The sequence below is a fragment of the Clupea harengus genome, chromosome 12 (genome assembly GCF_900700415.2).
Source record: "Clupea harengus chromosome 12, Ch_v2.0.2, whole genome shotgun sequence".
Taxonomy (NCBI): Eukaryota; Metazoa; Chordata; class Actinopteri; order Clupeiformes; family Clupeidae; genus Clupea; species Clupea harengus.
The window spans coordinates 12,468,925-12,487,638 of NC_045163.1; the positions used below are offsets into that span (position 1 = coordinate 12,468,925).

General features: G+C 44.3%; 1 protein-coding gene across 1 annotated transcript in view; it reads right to left on the bottom strand.

The window, feature by feature from the left end:
* LOC105903709 (A disintegrin and metalloproteinase with thrombospondin motifs 19) overlaps positions 1-18,232 on the bottom strand; it is a 60,953-nt gene extending 42,721 nt beyond the window's left edge. The window contains exons 1-8 of the mRNA XM_031577741.2: positions 17,917-18,232; positions 17,183-17,622; positions 14,074-14,221; positions 12,363-12,535; positions 12,081-12,164; positions 11,728-11,882; positions 7,091-7,134; positions 854-959 (exon numbers count right to left, since the gene is read on the bottom strand). Coding sequence (XP_031433601.1) covers positions 854-959; positions 7,091-7,134; positions 11,728-11,882; positions 12,081-12,164; positions 12,363-12,535; positions 14,074-14,221; positions 17,183-17,622; positions 17,917-17,983 — 1,217 coding nt within the window. The 5' untranslated portion in view covers positions 17,984-18,232. The remainder of the gene's footprint in view (positions 1-853; positions 960-7,090; positions 7,135-11,727; positions 11,883-12,080; positions 12,165-12,362; positions 12,536-14,073; positions 14,222-17,182; positions 17,623-17,916) is intronic.
* Positions 18,233-18,714: the final 482 nt, after the last annotated feature.

An 18,714-nucleotide genomic window follows, 5' to 3' on the forward strand; every position in this document is an offset into this window, starting at 1 on the left:
CTGAGTCGCTTGACCAGAGTCGCTTGACCAGATCAGAGCCAGAATAAGCTACTTTTTGGGATATCTAACTAAAGTTTTCACATGGAGAAGGTTGCTTCATACCTCAAAGTAGGTCTTAATGTAAAATGTTACTAAGCGGAGAGGCAAAGAACCTATCATGTGAGGACTGTAAGTAGGCTGTTTACACACGTGTTTATGGTCGCATCCCGTAGAACTCAAAGGCCCAGATTGCATCTTGTTTTCACAAAACTGAATTGGATTAGATTCACTGCACCTTTAACTGCATCTTCTTTACAGATATAAAACAAATAGTTCCACAAACTAGACAGAATTGAACACCATCCCCAAAACACTGCAATGACTTTCCATGGCAGAGATACTGCAGCTCGCTGTAAGTAGGGCTACACAGTGCCCCTGTGCTCTACAGGGTGACCTAAAACGAGTGGACTCATGCAACAGCCTTGAAAAGCCATTACCCAGTGGTCAAGGCCATTCATTTATGCACAGCGATACTTAACCATATCCCTCTGTGTCATACCCTTTATGGATACAGTAAGTGCTTTTGCAGCCTGGGGTAGCCAACATGGTGGGGGGGGGGGGGGGGGGGGAGTTCAAATGCTGCTCTCTATGTACATGAAGATTACAGTAGACCTAGGATAGATCTTTCTGGCAAGGTTCCACACACGAGTGAAACAACCTACAGAGAAAAACTGCAAAAAGTGAAGAAAAAAAAACACCCTTTAAAAATGAGACAGGGCATTTTGGAGGTTTCACCTATACTCCCCGTTCCAGAGGAGAGTATAAGGCAAATGAGAAGAGGACCAGCAAAAAGAAATAGCAAGACGTCACTTACTTGTGGCCCATCTCGTGGGCGATGGTGAAGGCCAGGCTGAGGCCGTTGTCCTCGGCGAGAATGCACTTCCTCTTCTCACTGCACATGCCGCTGAGGTACGCAATCCCTGCAGAGCAGAAACGGAACAAAAACAACGGGCTGACATCACCTTAGTGGGAAGGGTTCGGGCCAAGAGCGATGACAACACCCACTATACCCGATCTTTCCTCAGCTAAAATACCCACACTTTCGATTACTGTTTGTTACGTGTAAATGCTTTTACGAAGTGTTGGCAAAATATCGAAACCTTAATGGTAAAATGACTGATGAGGGGCTCGGAAATACATTAAATACTTTAGTTCATGACCTACAACGGACTTTTCCCATTCCTTACAGGACTGTTACATGTCACAGTTCTTCCAATGGGGTTAATGGCACTCGTAAAAAACATTTTATTTCAGACGTTTTGAAGCTGGGAGACTGAGAAGTCATTTGGGCTGTTTACCAAGGAATTGCGATGACGGTTTCAACCACAGCTTTACGGCAAACTTGAGCTCCATCGCTCGCACAAAAATATCCTGAACTTAAAAGGCTCTCCCCGTCCACCCCTTATTTCAGACAGGCTCCTTGAGTCGCCATTCAAGGTGAGCACAGTGGCAGGGCTTTTTTTTCTTTCGTCTGGGAACATTTGAGAAGTTTAAACAAACCGGCTTTCTCATACATCCTGATTTCAGGTAAATGACTCGGACCACTTAAGGGTTGTTAGCGTCATGTCTGGTGCGCACTTCGGCATCTCGCGTCCACATGACAGCTGCAACTCTGTCGCTCCTGCCAGGATCGAATTCAGCAGGGAAAACAAAGCAAAGGACCCGATTCTCTCTTTTTGCTCTTTTTCTCCCGCTCTCTCTTTCTGTATCTCTCTTTCTCTGCTCTCTCTCTCTCTCTCTCTCTCTCTCTCTCTCTCTCTCGTGTATTGGGTTGTATGTGCTGACCTTTGATGGTTTAATCACCCTGTTGAAATGGATCCAGAACTAATGCTTTCCATTACGAAGGCCAGCAGAACAATCATGCCTTTGATGGGGGAAAAATAAATACACAAGGTGTAGTTTCAGGGAGCGGCGGAGCTGGGGGCAATGGGGGTTGGAGGGGGGCAAGATGTCCATTACATTACCTTATAGGCCCTCAAGCCTGCTCCATCTACACCCATCACCCAGCCAACCTGTCTCCCTCTCTCTCTCTCTCTCTCTCGTTTCTACCTTCGAGGGGAAAAAATAATTAAATAAAAAAAATCTTTCTGAGGGTGGCTACACGACTGTCTCCCAGGCCAGACGAGAGATTAGAGCTAATCTAGCCATTAATGAATGCTTAGGCCCTTCTGCGGATAGTCTTTGCCCATGCCGCCCGAACAGCCAGGCTTTCTGTTTGTCTCATTCGGTCTGGCGGGGGCCTCGTGGTGTATCGCAGGTGTTGAGTTTTGCTCGAAAAAGTGTGCTTATAATAACACCACTCACACTTCGAAATACGAGACAGCGCCGTGGCCTATGATTACCCCATGATAACACTCATCCACAGTGCCTTTGCCCATTCATGTAAGGGCTCTAGATGTAGCCGCCTGCTGGGCAAAAACCAAGACAATAGCTGGCAGGGCTGCGGCGTTATGCTCTTATATGTTTCGCGGAGGGGCTTGTTCTCTTTCACGACCGTGACAATGCATCTCTCTGTCTCCCTCTGACGAATTATGTCTGTTCTGTTAGCGTGTAAATCCTCCAGTCATTAGTCAAATGTGAGGTAAAAAAGAGGGGGGGGGGTGAATAGAGGGGACGGATGGCGCGGGACGAGCTTGGACGAGTCAATGGGGAACAAAGCCCGGCTTGTCGATCTCCACCGCACACATCCAAGTGTCGCCGAGCCGAGGTTCGTCCCGCTCCACAGACGTGGAAGTGGCATCGTCTAGCGCACGGCCCAACGCCAGTGAGGTAACGTTAGATCTCCGTCCTGCTCATTAAATGGAGCCGCAGTTCCGAGCCCAAGCGAGCCATGGGCTTTTTTATCCCCTTTGTACCGTGCCCTCGAAACCATTTTGCTTGATGTTTGCGCTTAGATAACATCAATGTCTCTATTTTGTTTCTTCCTCCTGTCCTCGTCTGTCCTGCCTTGTTGAGCCGTCTTAAGGGAACTACTGAGTGAAAGTCAGACTGTCTCTGTTGCAGAGTGAATGCCCTGCGATTCAATATTATAATGGCCTACAATTGGACACAAAAATAGGATGAGACGAAGCACCACACAAAGTATACGCACATAAGCATAATAGGATTCAAGTATTCACCGTTTTATTTCTTTCATGGACCTATTAGTGATTTAATAAAACTGATACTTCTCTACGGAACCACTGAATCTATGTTCCATTTTGAATCATTTTTCTGAAACATATGTCCACCAAGTCTGTAGTTCATATGAAAACTGCAGGCAAATGCACACCATTATATTTCACTGAAGCACAATATACTTGTTACATTAATATACTTGACACATGAGTATATAAATGTCTTTAAACTAAGCATTATGGAGTGTGGAGACTGTCACAAATGAATTGAGGCAATCTTAACTAATCGTTTTAAGAAACTGCAACCAAACCTGTGGATTTGATTTGTATGTTTATGTTCCTTGTCCTGTTCTTTTCCTCTTTATTTTTCAATACTTGCGATGGGTCGGGCCCATCTTTTTTGGACTCACTGAACAGAGAGAATCGAGTACTTGAGGCAGTGATCCTGACTGACCCAACTGATGGAATGCAGGCAGCACTGCCGGCCCGGCTCAGCACAGAAACAGCTGAGGAGAGACCCACTGTTTGCGCTTCAAACTGAGGCACGAACCGAGGCGATGGAGGGGAGAAGATGATGACAGGATGCCATTAACCATTAGAGGGTATTTGTACATCATACACATGTCGAGATCCATGAAAACAAAGACCTCACAAGGCTAAGACCTCCATGTTAGGATGATTCTCTTCTTCAAAGGGATATGATGAATGAAGAGCTGAGACACAGCCACGACTATCGTCTGACATCAAACATCAAAACGTATCAGTTGAAACACACCTGAATTTATAAATATTCATAATTCTAATAACCACACAGACTATGAAGATGATATATCTAGGAAAGTCTTGCGGTGTAATGTATTTTAATAGGCACTTACAGCTCACTGACTCATTCTCTGCCTCAGAGGAGCAAACACAACTCACATCCTGACTGTTTTTTCCATTCACAGCTCAACACCATGGACAACCTCTAGACTTGGACAGTGACTTGGACTGTACCGCCCTTATCCTCTGATGGCGTTTGCATCATCACTGCATACAGATTTATCATCTCTGTGGAGTAAACAAGTCAGAGACTCTCCCATCAGTAACAACAGTTAACAAGAGATGGTTGATCCAACCTGGCAAGACATGAAAAGATCAAGTTTGGCACCATAGCTGGTGTCTTACATGACACAAAGCAACATTGTTGCATCTCGTGTAAAGATGTGTATCAACGTCCACTTAAATAACGCCGTTACCAAGCTCTATTGTCCATTTGTTGCTGTTGTTGGTGTTGTTTGCTTATGTGACTAATTGTAAATGCCAAACAAGAAAACATTATGATTGGTATTCTTGGAGGTCTCACCGACTACTTCAGTGTAAAAGAAAGCCTTATTGTAATTGTGAAAGCGACGTGGAAGACAATCTGCTCTCCATTCTGCTGCAGCCCCACTGAGGAGAGTCTCACAGTGAGAGGAATCTTGCCGTGAGCAAGCAAAGCGAGTCTCATAAGACAATGTGGGACTAATCTACGCTAGACTGATTGGCATCTTAGACAACACAAATGGCTCGAAAACAAAGTTTTGTTCACAATACTTGAAATATCTAAGCTGCCATCTTCTGCCGTGCATCCCAACAACAGTCCGGAAAACAGAACGGGCGAATGGAGAGTCACAACATGGTGGCCCGGCTCCGGGGCGCGTGACAGCACACGGCGGAAAAGGAACAAGGCAATACAGCGGTGGAGAGAAACTTCTTGAGGAAAAGTAGGTCAACCGCAGGCTTTCCCCCCTTACGACGGTGCACCAGAGAGTCTCCATAGAGATGCCTTTGTGACACGGTGCAGACGTGTCACACGCATTCCACACCAGGTGACCGAAATGCACAATGGAGCAACCGTGGGCCCTCAGAGGAGAGAGGTCACATACTTTCTCACCTTGACAGAGCTGTTAAAAGTCAACACAGGGTAGGCTATTGGCTGGCTCAAACACCAGCAAGCAGATCATTCAGCATGTGTCCATTTATGTACTGTACATACACGTATATGCACAATATATTTGAGGAGATACTGTTTAAGGTACATGCTAGTTCTAATGAGCTGACCTTTAAAAAAAAAAAAAATAATAATCATAACACCTTCCAGTTCCTAATGGTCGTGGCCTCCTTGAATTGTTTGGAGGTCCTTGTTTAAAGGTAATGACTATTATTAGAGAGAGAGAGACAGAGACAGAGAGAGAGAGAGAGAGAGAGAGAGAGAGAGAGTGAACAGGCAATGATTATGTGCAGGCCACAGCAGAGTGCAGAGGGGGTGAGCTTGCCACTGGCTGTTGTCCCTGCTGTACAGAGCTCCACTGCATTGTGTGGGGGGATTTTTGGAGGGCTTAATTGGGGCGTTTTCTGCTTTGCAAGCTGTTTACGTTCATATCCGCCCTCCCATACACACACACACACACACACACACACACACACACACACACACACACACACACACACACACACACACACACACACACACACACACACACACAGAGTCTGGGACTACCTGTGTGGAAAGGCATGTGTTGGGCCTGGCTGGGTGGTGGAAGTGCCTACGGTGATGGCCATTAACATTTCTTCATAAAAATCTGGGGCAAACAATAACGTGGTCTTTACTTGGCTGTGTGACTGCGTTTGTGAATGTGTGTGTTTGTGTGTGTGTGTGTGTGTGCGTGCGTGTGTGTGTGTGTGTGTGTGTGTGTGTGTGTGAGAGAGAGAGAGAGAGAGAGTGTATGTGCAAACTGTGAACAAGTTGAAGGGGAATGATGGCATTACCTCACACATAGCTTTCACACTATACCCTACCGCCCCCCAAACACACACACACACACACACACACACACACACACACACACACACACACACACACACACACACAGACAGCTCTTACAGAACAGAGGGATTGTGTACCTCACACATGGACGTCACCCTGCCTCTTGGCACAGGGGGCGCGAGAACACTTCTCGCCGCCTCTAACAAAAGAGGACATGGCCATATGGCTCGAGGGAGCACTGATAATATGCTTGGAAATAAACAGTGTTTAATGCATGTCTCAGCAATGCTTTCATCGTCCATGCATAACCTAATAACAGTTGATCTGGGGTCGTTGCGCAAGCCTCCGGGTACAGAATGGCACAAGGCTCTCTGAACACTCTGCTATACTCCCAGCACATAGCCCCTGCTAAATCCCTTCATTGTGTGGCCATGTGGATTGTTACTTTTTGTAACTGCAGATCATACAAACATGGATATTGAATTTTGTCCTCCAATGGTGCGGCAGTGAATAGATAAAGGAGAGGATGCAGCCGTGCGTTATTTATGTTAATCAACACCACATAGTGCTGTCGCTGCTGCATGGCTGCAGAGGGTGAAATAGGTCCAGCCATGCATATCAATAGGATCATGGCATAATATGATCCTATTATATTAAACATGTTGCGACTGGTTCAGCAGTGACGAATGGCAAAAGAACAGTATGGCAAAAAGCGCCATTGTTAGCAGGCCGAGGACTGAGACTTATGTTTTTTTCGTGCAGTCAGAAGAAAACAGGGTCACCTCCACAACAAGCCACAGACACTGCTGACTGTGTTGGCTGGAACACCTCACCAAGCCTGAGGTAACACAGTTGAGCTCTAAACCCAGGTCCAACTTTTTTCAACATCATTACATGTCATATCGAGTTCAATTATGGCTTTTTTAAAATAACAAGAACAGTCTTTTTCGTTATGTTTTCCGTCCTTTTGGACATTAATGACTCATTACATTTGTGATTAAAAGAAACCCAGGGGACCAAAACGCTACTCTCACAAAACTGAGAGAAACTCAAGCCAGCCACAGGTGCACATGTTAAAGACAGTCCCACACACAGTCACATTAACCCCACACTCAACCCTGCCATCAGCACTCAGTCTTGAACTTACCCACTGTATCACATGGTTCATCCTTGTGGACGCAGAAATCCTTCCTGCAACATGAAAAGACAGAAGAAAGAAAAAACACACATAAGCTTTTTTTTTTTGGCAGACCAAAGCCGACGGGATGATCTGACCCATTTGCACCTGATTTGTTCGATTCAGTGAGCAACTACAAGGCGGCCTTATCCCCCCCACCAGTGGCAGTGCAGCCACGGTTCCCCTGGGATTAGTGGTGAGATTTCAACAGTCATCGATCCTCAAAAGCCACCCCCCGAGGGTTAAGCAGGGTCTCAAGTTCATCTCCCAGGCCACGGGACAGGAGGATCCCGCCCCGCCCAAGGAGCTGGTAAAAAAACTCAAGAACTGAGGAGTACACGCTCCAACTAAGACAATGCCAAAGACATACGGTACATATACATATATATATATATATATATATATATATATATATATATATATATATCTGCTTCTGTTTCACCTCCCTTCCCTCCACCACCGCACTCCCTCCTTCTGTCTCTCTACCAGACGGGTCCCCACTTCTCAAGCTGGCTTCTCCTTAAGGTTTCTTCCTGTTATTCACTGCCACGGCCGCCTACGCGCTTCAGGTCATGGGCTCTGTGAAGCTTTATGTAAGTCTTATGAAACTTGACAAATTGAGTTGACACTGGCCCTCTTCCCCGTTCCAAGATGTGGAGCAAAAGGCAAAACTGGAATGGTTAACTATTGGCTTTCAATCCATCTGTGTTTTAGGTATCTACCTGCTTTATCATAACCTTTTTCAGCAGGTAACTGTATAGCCTGTGACTTTGCTATATTGGCATGTTCATGTTCATGTTATTCAAGAGTGACCTACAGAGAGAGATGTTAAGCAGGCCATAGCATAAATCCACAGGCGTAGGATTAAAAAATTCTGGGCTAGCACTGCATCAGCGGCGCTACGCCTGTATTTGCCTACTATATCATTGGAAGAGCCTATATACTGTAGTAGCTGACTTCCTTCGTCAGTATCGTAAATGCACTTATTACTGGCAACAAGGTAAATCCCCTCTGAATTGGTGGGATCCTGGATAAAACTCTACTCTGACATGCTTTATGAAGGCATGCTCTTGTGTCGGATCAGTTGTGAAATTAATGTTTGACTTAATTTATGGCCGAGGCATGGATCCCATTTGGGTTGCGAGGAGGCGCAAGCACGAACACACCCCTGTCTGCGGCATGGAACAGCCTGTCTGCAACCGTTTCTGCTCCTCGTTAAGAAGTTCCTGGCCAGGTGACAGCGGTGGCATCTCGTTGCATATGCACCCGCCCGGGCCGTAAGTTTTCCACACGAAAAAAAAAGCATTCTTGAGCTACTTGCTAAACATATTACGAGACATTACAAAGTCCCATAATATTTACATTCCTCCGGTAATTAAAGCAAAGTGGAGCACCCGTATTTGTTTCTGAGGATTAGCGTTGACAGGTGTCCACAAGAGTTGTGATGCTCCACCATTGAAAATGGATTAAGCGGACTGTGCCAAGCTAATCACATTTGCTATAATTACTTTTCAACTAAGCGTTTCGCTGTGGCGAGAGCTTAACATGGCTTTTATCTGTCGAACGATCTTATTAACTGGGGGCTGCTAAACTTGGACAAAAAGAGATCCCAAAGATAATGACACATTGTTGTTACTATTATGATAATTACATCAATTTTCTCATCTCCATAACTTCAACAGTCTCTGCCCTCCATACCTGACAGTCTCTGTCATTTACTATTTAAGAATGTGTGTTATGTGCATGCACGTGTGCATGCACGTGTGTTTGTGCGTGTGTGTGCGCATGTGTGTGTGTGCGTGTGTGTACGTTTTCACGGCGTCAGTCTGTCGCTCTGTATTTCTGACCTAATGTTTTCATGTTTGTATGGGAGAGAGTGTGTGTGAGGGGAAGGGTGTGTGTGTGTGTATGTTGTTTATATGTGTGTATTAACTAATGCCAAAAGCTGACTCAAAGGGTACCCTTTGACAATGACAAATGAAAGAGGCCTCGGAAACTCTCCCCCCAGCAACAAACACAAAACACACAAACACATATCACCACCTCATAATGCGCTAACAAGCAACATAGAGACACACAGAGGCACACAAACACACGTACACACACAGATGGGCCGGTCCATGAGGCCTGCTGGGAGCTGGCCACCTATCAACCCCTCACCATGGCTCCAACATCAAACAGCACCTGAACCTCCACTCTCTCTTCCCCCCTGTAACGAGCCAGCTCACGGGCACGAAACATAAAGGGGAGGCCACGCAGAATATTTGATATAATAATAATATGTTATTTATTAAGGGTTACAAGTATATAGTTATCTATTAATTATAGGAAAACGTGTGGTGAATGTCAGTGTTGTGGAGAGAAACAAAAGATGTAATGTAAAGTCAGTTAAATGGTAATATAAAGCAAACGACGACGACGACAATCCAAATCCAACGAGTATCCACAAATCCAATTCCTATCCAAACACCAACGACCAATCCAAAACTCCAATCCAACGCTCTCTCGAATGCCGTCTCATCAGGGCTTTTGTAGCCCATCCAATCACTGCTACACCTGTTTCCTATCACCTGCTACACCTGTTTCCAATCACCTGCTTTAGAGAGACAGAACAGGCATGCAAATATCATGGGGGCGGGGCCTAGACCCGCCAGGGTCGTAACACCCCCCCACACACACACACACTCACACACACACCCCTCAGCAGGTCTGAATCATTCTCCGCGACCAGCGCCAACTTCTTACAGAATTTATGGAGGCGGGAGGGGAGGGGGGCACTTTTTTTTTGCAGTGGTATAATGTTTTTGGCATGACCTGTTATAGATCGGTGAACGTGAGCACAGTCCATTAACAGCTCAATCGAAATGAAAACCAGAGGTGCCTGCCGAGCTCCCCGACACGGCCCTCTCAGATGCAGCTTCCAATCCAAAAGAAGCAGCTCAGATACAGCCCCCAATGGAGCAGGTCACACTAAGGGCCCTGGGGCCACACCTATTCAAAGGTCCCCCTTAGAATTATCACACAGTATTTTTAGGATCTTGGAAAAGTACCAATTTTCAAACCACAATGAAATGCTACATCCTGACTATCCCATCCTTAACACAGTACAACAAATGCACACTTTGTGGTCAAGCAGCATTTAACCAATGGCAACTCAGCTACACCAATTGTGAGCAGCTAGATGAGGTGATGCTATTTAGAATGTCGAAAACAATATTAAGAAAGCTGTGTATGTTTAATTAATTAGTAAACTCTTTTATCTGAACAATTATTTTCAAACCTGAGACAAGTACAAAATCAAGGGTAAACGTACAGAAAACCATGGAACAACTTTCACATAATGAAGGCAACATGATTATACAACACAACTAAAACACAACACTGACACACACTGGTTTGGTACAGTAGCCTAGGCTATTCCATGACAGCTAAGCTACACAAATAGTCAATAACTAGATGAGAGAAAAAGTGAAATCAGTCCAATCTGCATCTTCTTATCGACTTATGATAGCTACAATCCTAGTTATGAGTAGCCTAGGTTCTTAAGTAAACAGGGCCTGGTTGTCTAAAGCAGTGCGCTCAGCTAGAGCCTCTGTGATCTTCAGTGTTGTCGTCAGGCATCATCTTTCTGTCCAGGACTGCTTGCGGGATTGGTTGATGTGCATAGTTGCCAGTAGCTTTTTAAAGTCTGCATACTTGTTACAATAGTGGTTTTGAAATGTTTACCTTGCTGGTATTAAAACCGACTGTCAACCTGATTTCCTTTTTGTTAATAACGAAATACTCCTAGCCTGCCAACATCTCTCATGCATTTCTTTCCTTTTAGATTGGCGCAAGGCTTTACTGACAATGTTTTGACAGCTCCATATTTGTATTTGTCAGAAAGAACACGTTGGATAGTCGAACAGTAGGTAGGCTAGCCGACCCTGCTAGCCTGCAGGCCCTGAGGCTTAAGCCCCCTTAGCTCCACTGTTAAGCTGGCCTTGCATGAAGCAACGATGGCAGTTAATTGGCTTTGCAAAGGTCTGAAAACCACATACCACACACACAACCACACATTGTACCAAAAAAATCAATACTGAGTAATAAACAGAGTTCCCCCAGTGCCTCCTACTTAAAGGTGCCATAGGCAGTATGGCATAATGATATATATATATATATATATATATATATATATATATATTTATATATAGAGGATGTACTCAGAAACATCTACATCGTCACAACTCCTACTCCTAGGTATACAGTATGGATAGTGTCTAAAATGTTCCCACATGTTCACACAGAGGTTTGAGCTCATCTGGTGAAAAGCATTACATATTGTTACAATTCACTGTCACCTGTTGTGTCTCAACACAACCACATTTCAGTCTGCTTTTAGAGCCAGTGGAACATGGACAACTTCCATTACAACACAGACATGATGGGCAAAGAAGGGCAAAACACATTATGTGTATAACAGTATCACACACACACACACACACACACACACACACACACACACACACACACACACACACACACACACACACACACACACACACACACACACACACACACACACACACACACACACACACACACACACACACACACACACACATTACCTCGTAATGAAGATGGCGGAGTCCACTGAGGGAGAGTCATCCCTCCATCTGGAGCTGAAGTCTGACATCATGCTCTTCCTGCCGTACTCCTCCTGCTGCCACTGGCAGAAGCTCTCTAACATCTTCTCCCCATGGTGCCCTATGTACATATCTGGCTAAAGGCAAACACTAAAGGTCAAATAGCATCCTAAAGAGAATCAGCAGCTGAGAAATGGAAGATAATTTTACAATTACACGTTTCTTTTTTTTCTTTTTTTTGCAAGGTAATGACAGACAAGATGAAGAAGCGTCAATCATCAAGTATTTTTTAAATAAAATTGGCAAAGTGTTGGCTGTATGTATTGAAATCGTACTGGTTTTTCGGAGAGCAGCACCAGTTTGGTTAGCCGGATATTGATGTGGATGCCAAGGCTCTTGTGTTGGAACAGGTGAAAGACCTAAAATGAAGAGGAAGACGTACAGTGTAGCAGGAGTTGCCTCATACTCTTACAGACATCTGTAAAACAATCCAAAATAACTTTACATTAACAGAATTGTTAGTTGGCTGTTTGTCTGTTTGTTTGTTTGTTAGTTTTTCACCGATGGAGAAGAGGAGACAATGGGGGGAGGAGGAGAGGAAGAGTGGAGGTATTTACCATGTTCATGATGGTGAGAACAAACCGCTTGGCTGCCTCGGAACCGTGGTAACTGACCATGGCCGGGTCGACCACCACCAGTGTCTCCACGTTGTACTCCTGCTGTAGTTTATACGAGTAGCGCTTCCCTCGGCTAGCCTCTGCATGCTTCCTGCTCTTACTCTTGTGCTTCTCTGTGGACCAGGGGGAAAATGGTGAATCAGAGTGTGAGAGCTGATGCCAGTTTCAACACTGACATTACTTATGTATCGTGTACTACCTTGATCCTGTTTACAAAAAAAATAAGATTACATGAGGTAAGGCCATTTCATAATCTGTTATGCAGTTTGTAACGACTGCAAATTGGTATTTGAGCCAATGGTATATATCAAAACTATTATCGGAGCTATTGTCCGATTTTCCGTTCATCAGTTTTTAACTCGCATAAATAATACTACATAAAACAATCCAGCATACAATAAATATAACAAATATAGTATATGTCATCACATAAATGAAATGTGGCTGAGAATATGAGAATATGGCTTAGATCGACGCAATGATCTACTGGAGAGGAAACTGACAGCGTTTTCAAATGCACACAAGAAATACAACCTCTACTCTCCCAGTCAGTACATCAGTCCCAGACAGGTGCTTTCTTTAAACAACGGCCTCAGTAAAAAAAAAAAAACAGACATGGATGTCAAATGAAAAGCAGACACAATAGGAAGGACAGCAGGATCATTGCTGGAATCCTTCATATTCACATCAGCAGTCTACTTCAAATGCAAGACAGACTCTTTTCCCTTCAAGACCTGGGTAATTCCATTGCCTCCTTTCCCAGGCAATGGCCAGAACACTGAGACATGTGCGGCTATCATCCTGTGTCCAAATGCATTGCAAAATACTCATCAAACCCAAAGCACCTGCCCGACGGCAGTGACCCCATAACCGTTTTTAATGGACTCCCTTTAGTTCAGGTGAGAGAGTATTTCATGTCTCGACATCTTTTTTTTTTTTTTTGTAGCTTAAACAGTCACAGGGCCTTGGCAGGTACTGTGAAGTCCACGGAAATGTCCAGCCAGTGAGGCTCTGAAGTCCACTGCCTTATAAATCACCCCGTGGATCTGCTCATAAGCAATGGCATATGTTTATACCAGAGGAGATAACTCAAGAGCACTGTCTGTATACACATGGGGGATGTTCAAACCTTCTCATGAGAAAAAAGTTGCCTGTCTCACTTGCCTGTGCAATGTGCTTTTACACGCATCTTTCTAGCCACTACTATCTCTTGGACACAAATCCACCACGTGTTGTCATAATATTAGGCTACACATTGTTATTGTTACGTACTTTGGTTATGCACTGTATTTAGCATTGCTTTGCAGAACCCAGGATAGAAGATATCCTGGCAGAACATCTTCTGATACTTGAGAAGCTAACACATTCTCCTACACAGATTCTCCAAGGTTGATAAACCAGGTCTCGGCACCCACCGTCAACATGATACTGTAGACTTAGTATTTAAGAAGCACTGACATTCCTAACCTGTTGGCATAACAACGTACTGTAGACTGCTGAATCATGACTGTGGGACTGCACCCACTGACTGTAGCGAGGTTTTTATAGACCAGACTCAACATTACTTGTTACTCTTGTTATCTCTAGGATCGTGAAATCCAGCGCAGTGGTAGACACAATGAGCATGAAGTGGTGAGACAGATGTACATACCAGAAATGACTCCGCAGTATTTGGGTGCAGACTGTTTGGGCAGGGAGCGCTTTCGCCGGTAGAGTCTGTGAGCATGTCCCGTGACCGCCAGAGTGTGATTCAAAGGCTCGATGAAAAGAAAATCTTCATTGAGCTGAATAAAGCCCATCTGAAAAGGACATCGCCAACAAAATAAACACATGAGCTCAAGCAAGAAATAAAGGGCTGCCCAACGCCAAGTCATGGGAGAGAGAAATGAAAGCACGGGACTCAGTCTGGGGGTTCAGTGACACACATGAGAAAAACAGGCTTTGATACGATGAGATATGGATGAAATTATATCAGGTGAAGACATACTGTATACTGTAGAAAGAACAGAGAACAGATAGTTTCTACAAATGTTCCATTCAACCTATGGATATAACTCACAAACACACACGCACACACACACAGACACAAACACACACACACACAAAAACTTGAAAGTCTGTACTAAATATATGAAATGTGTACAATCACATTGCACAACTTTTTTTCTACACACACCTTTGTCAAACGGTACATATAGTACTATACATAGTCATATTAAAACTCATCAAATGCTACACAGCACTGGAGGTTTTAACGCCAGTTCTGTTGTTTTTGATATCCAGTTCAAAGACTGATAATGAAAAGGCAGAGAGAGGCTCAACTACCAGGGTATCTGTGCTGTTCTCTCTCACTCACCTGTTCCATACCTTAGTACCATAAACAGGGTCCAGAATAACACAATACACATGACACAAAACAAAACACTCTGTGGACACCAGACATAGGACATAGGACATATCGCCGGGAGTGCCTTTCTTCCAAATCTCCACTGTGGGTTTCTTAGTCTAAGTCAGTGGGCCCTGTCTCAGCTCTCTTCTCAGCTCTCTTACTCTGCACCCTGACCTCTCAGACATCAGTGCCTCCTCCAATAACCTGAAATGCCCACGTGCACCCACTGTCCCAAAGAGAAAAAGGCCCTGACCTCAGCTTACAAAAAACAACCGCACCCATACCCCCACTGCCACTGGGGTATTACCTGCTGTTGGACAGGAATGCTGCTCTTAGGTGGGAGTTCAAGGCAAGGCTCGCGGAAAACGCTTATTTGGTTGGGGCTGGTTTTCATTCGTGCAGACTAAACAAGCCACCCAAAACCTTAATTAAAGAGGCCTGATTAGGCTGTCATGTCAGATAGAGGGCAAGGTTGCACTCAACACACCAACCAGGCCTGATTCACTGGCTAGCACACCTCTCTCTCTCTCTCTCCCTCTTACACACACACACACACATACATACAGACATACACACAAAGGTGTGCACGTACACACACACGTATGCACGCACACATGCACGCGCACACACACACTTTCTACATTGATTACTCATGGGAAAAGAAAGCCATGGTGCAGTTCAAAAACTTCAACAGACCTCATGTGCAAATAATTTTGCTAACATGAATACATTAACCTATAGGAAAAGTCACATTCTGGGAAGAAAAATATTTTTTTCTTTTTAACATTTGTAAATGTTACATACATCTCTTTTTGCAATGTGGTGAAAATATTCTGATTACACAAAATCAAGGGATCAGTTCTTATTTTTGTATTGTAAATATGTTAATATGATGAAACTAATGACTTACTTTCATGTTAATTCAACATTTTAGTGCACATAAGCACAGCTGAACACATAGCTTCAGCATAACAGCATATTCTTAGAAGACTTCAAGGAGAGCGTCCAGCTCAACTTCAGTCAGCTTGACATGACACTGTAAACCACACTTGCCCCCTTGGTGGGGCTTCAGAATTTGCTCTGCACTAAAACGAACCCACTAATTCTGACACCTCGGGTGACACTGCTGGGGTTAAGCCTGTGCCACATTCCCCATGATACAACAAAGCTTTCGGCTCATGCCATGTCTGCCAACAGCTCGACAGCCTCAACAGCTCCTCAGTCAGAGCTTCAGCAGCACCCCCTTCACATGCCGGTGTGCTGGGACATCCCCTGGACATGGTGGCTCTCCACAACATTCAGAGGCAGCAAAACATCCCCTCTCTGTCTACACATTACACATGGGAACGGATAACCAAGAGATCCTCTTTCAGTGATCTATTGGATGAGTTATGGGTTATACTTGCAGAAAAAAATTGTTTTTGTTTGTGAGAAACAATGTGACAGTCTATACAAGAAAACTGTATCAGAGAAAAAATCACTCTGTTTACTTTGGGTCATTGCTGATTTTTGTCTTATATAGAGCAATATCCCCTGTTTAACACAGCTACTATATTGTCTTGGTGAGAATTAATTATCTTTAAGTGCAACTGGGCATATAAAGGCTGCCTTACATTTCAAGCTTCCACACATTGAGAGAAAGGCCTACTTTTCCACAAGCCAAATTCTCCTCGCGTAACGTTACTTAAATTCTGTGTGGCGAGCGCTTCAGTTCGTTTTTAGAAGGCCTAGCTCCGCCGTCCAAAACTTTGGTGGACGGAGGCCAAGCCATGGAAACCGCAAGTGTTCACCCCCTCAATCTCAACGGCCGCTAATGGCTGCGAGCTGCGGTTTTCTGATAAGTTCATGTTGTCTACGATCATGTGATCCAGGACCACAAGAATGTGGGGTGGCCGGAGAGCAGGCATCGCTAGATTCCCACACACACTTCCCGGACTTCCAAAAGTGGCACCTGAGACAGACGCCAGACAGTGTATCCTCAGGCATAGTTACTATTCAAAGGAGGCAAAGCAGTTGGCCAAAATACTTTCCCTCTGCCAATATGTATTGTCCCCCCCCCCCCCCATTTCTCTGAGATCAGACATTTAGATTGGAAAAGATGGAAAAGCATAAAGGGTCTTTTCCCTGCGTGAACTATTAGGGACTTTAAAGAGTGGTCTTTCAATCACTGCAAGTATACAAATTTACCTCAGATGCCCCAGACGAATATTATGACTGTTCCACACACGAAGTAATTTACCCCCAATCAATCAATAGGGGCTTTGATCATTCATTAAAATGATTGACTAGACGGGATAATAATTCGTCTACATACAAGTTTAATCATTCATGGTACAAATACAAGTTTGACAATTGAAAAGCGTGTATTTACCAGACCGGCGCAGGTGCTGAATGAGGCGATGGATCCTGCGTAATTGAGAACAGTTCCGCTGTAATAACACGCTGCCTCCGCGTTGGCAGATGAGAAATCTGGCGGGTTGCGCGGAGATGCCTTTCGTGCTTTCGGTCTCTTCTCTACCATGAATTTCTGGGACAAGAAACGCGTATCCCGATTCAATATGAATTCCAGATCTTTTCCAAAGGCAGGGATTTTGAGACGCAAACCCGAAGCAGCTTTAGTTTGCGGTCCTGGTGACTCCCGATTGTACAGTTCATGCGATTCGTAACTTTCCCAATTTGAAATGGAGCGGACCTCCCGAGAACTGCTCCCGGCGTTGGCGTCACCCTCTCGGATATTTGGTTTATCAGGAGGCGGTGGAAACAACTCTGGGAATACGATTTCAAACTCCGAATCCTGAGAAGACGGCGTATCTGAATAGACAAGAAATCACAGAATGAATCCAAATGTATGAGGATTCTACAGATGTAGACTATGCAGCAAGCTAATTTAGAGGGTAAAGCTTTGCGTTTCCATACATAACGGTATACATGTCACCTGTTTTGAATATTTTACAGACTATATTTCCATTAAGCCGCCAAGGATAAAGACATAGCTAGAACATAAGCAACGTAGCTTAGCATTTAAGTTTTTGGAACTCCGTGTTATCAGTACATTTACAAAGATGTGGTGTTTCAATAACTTTTGTAGTGGTGGTTTTTCTATACCTGCAGTGGCACACATGCCCAAAAAGCACAGCTGATAAAAAAGACCGCAAAGGCTAATTAGATGCATATTCTCTATGAACGACACAGCCCTATGGTGTCTTTACAAATGTACTCGCCAGGAACAGAAGCTAGGTTATGTGTTGGCTGTGTAATGCCTGACAGTCATATCCATGTCCCGGTATGTGCTCTCTCCTCGCTCACATGAGGCTGTTTCCAAATGAATGAGTCCTGCGTCCCGCAGAGGAAAATTCAAAAGTCAGCATAAGGGAAGGGAGAGAGAGTGAGTGAGTGAGTAAGAGAGTGAGAGAGAGAGAGAGAGAGAGAGGGAGAGAGAGTAAGGGAGAGAGAGAGAGACTTGTATGGAGCAGTATTTTGATGTATGGACAGTACAATGAGCGGTAGAGAGCACTAGAGGACCCAGACTGCACGCTCTACATATTGTGCCGACACAGTCGCTGCACAATATCGGCACACATGTTGCACTGCTTGGAGCTGCTGTGGCGATACTGTCAAAACTAATAATTTTTTTAGGCCTAATTACATTGCCTCAGACTGTCCTCGTGTTAAACTATGCGATCAATTGGTAGCTTGTCTTTTCTACTTGAATTTTCTGTGGTGATAATGCTTCAATTAAACGTTATGAATTTGCAGACAGAATGTAGTTTTTTTTTCTTGGCTTAAATCAACACTCAGTCATTAGACGCACATTTGCTCTATGTTTAGCATGCGAAATTCTCCTTTTTAAGAAATTAAATTGATCGTGTATCAACCCACTCAATCTCAATACTCAACGTGAGT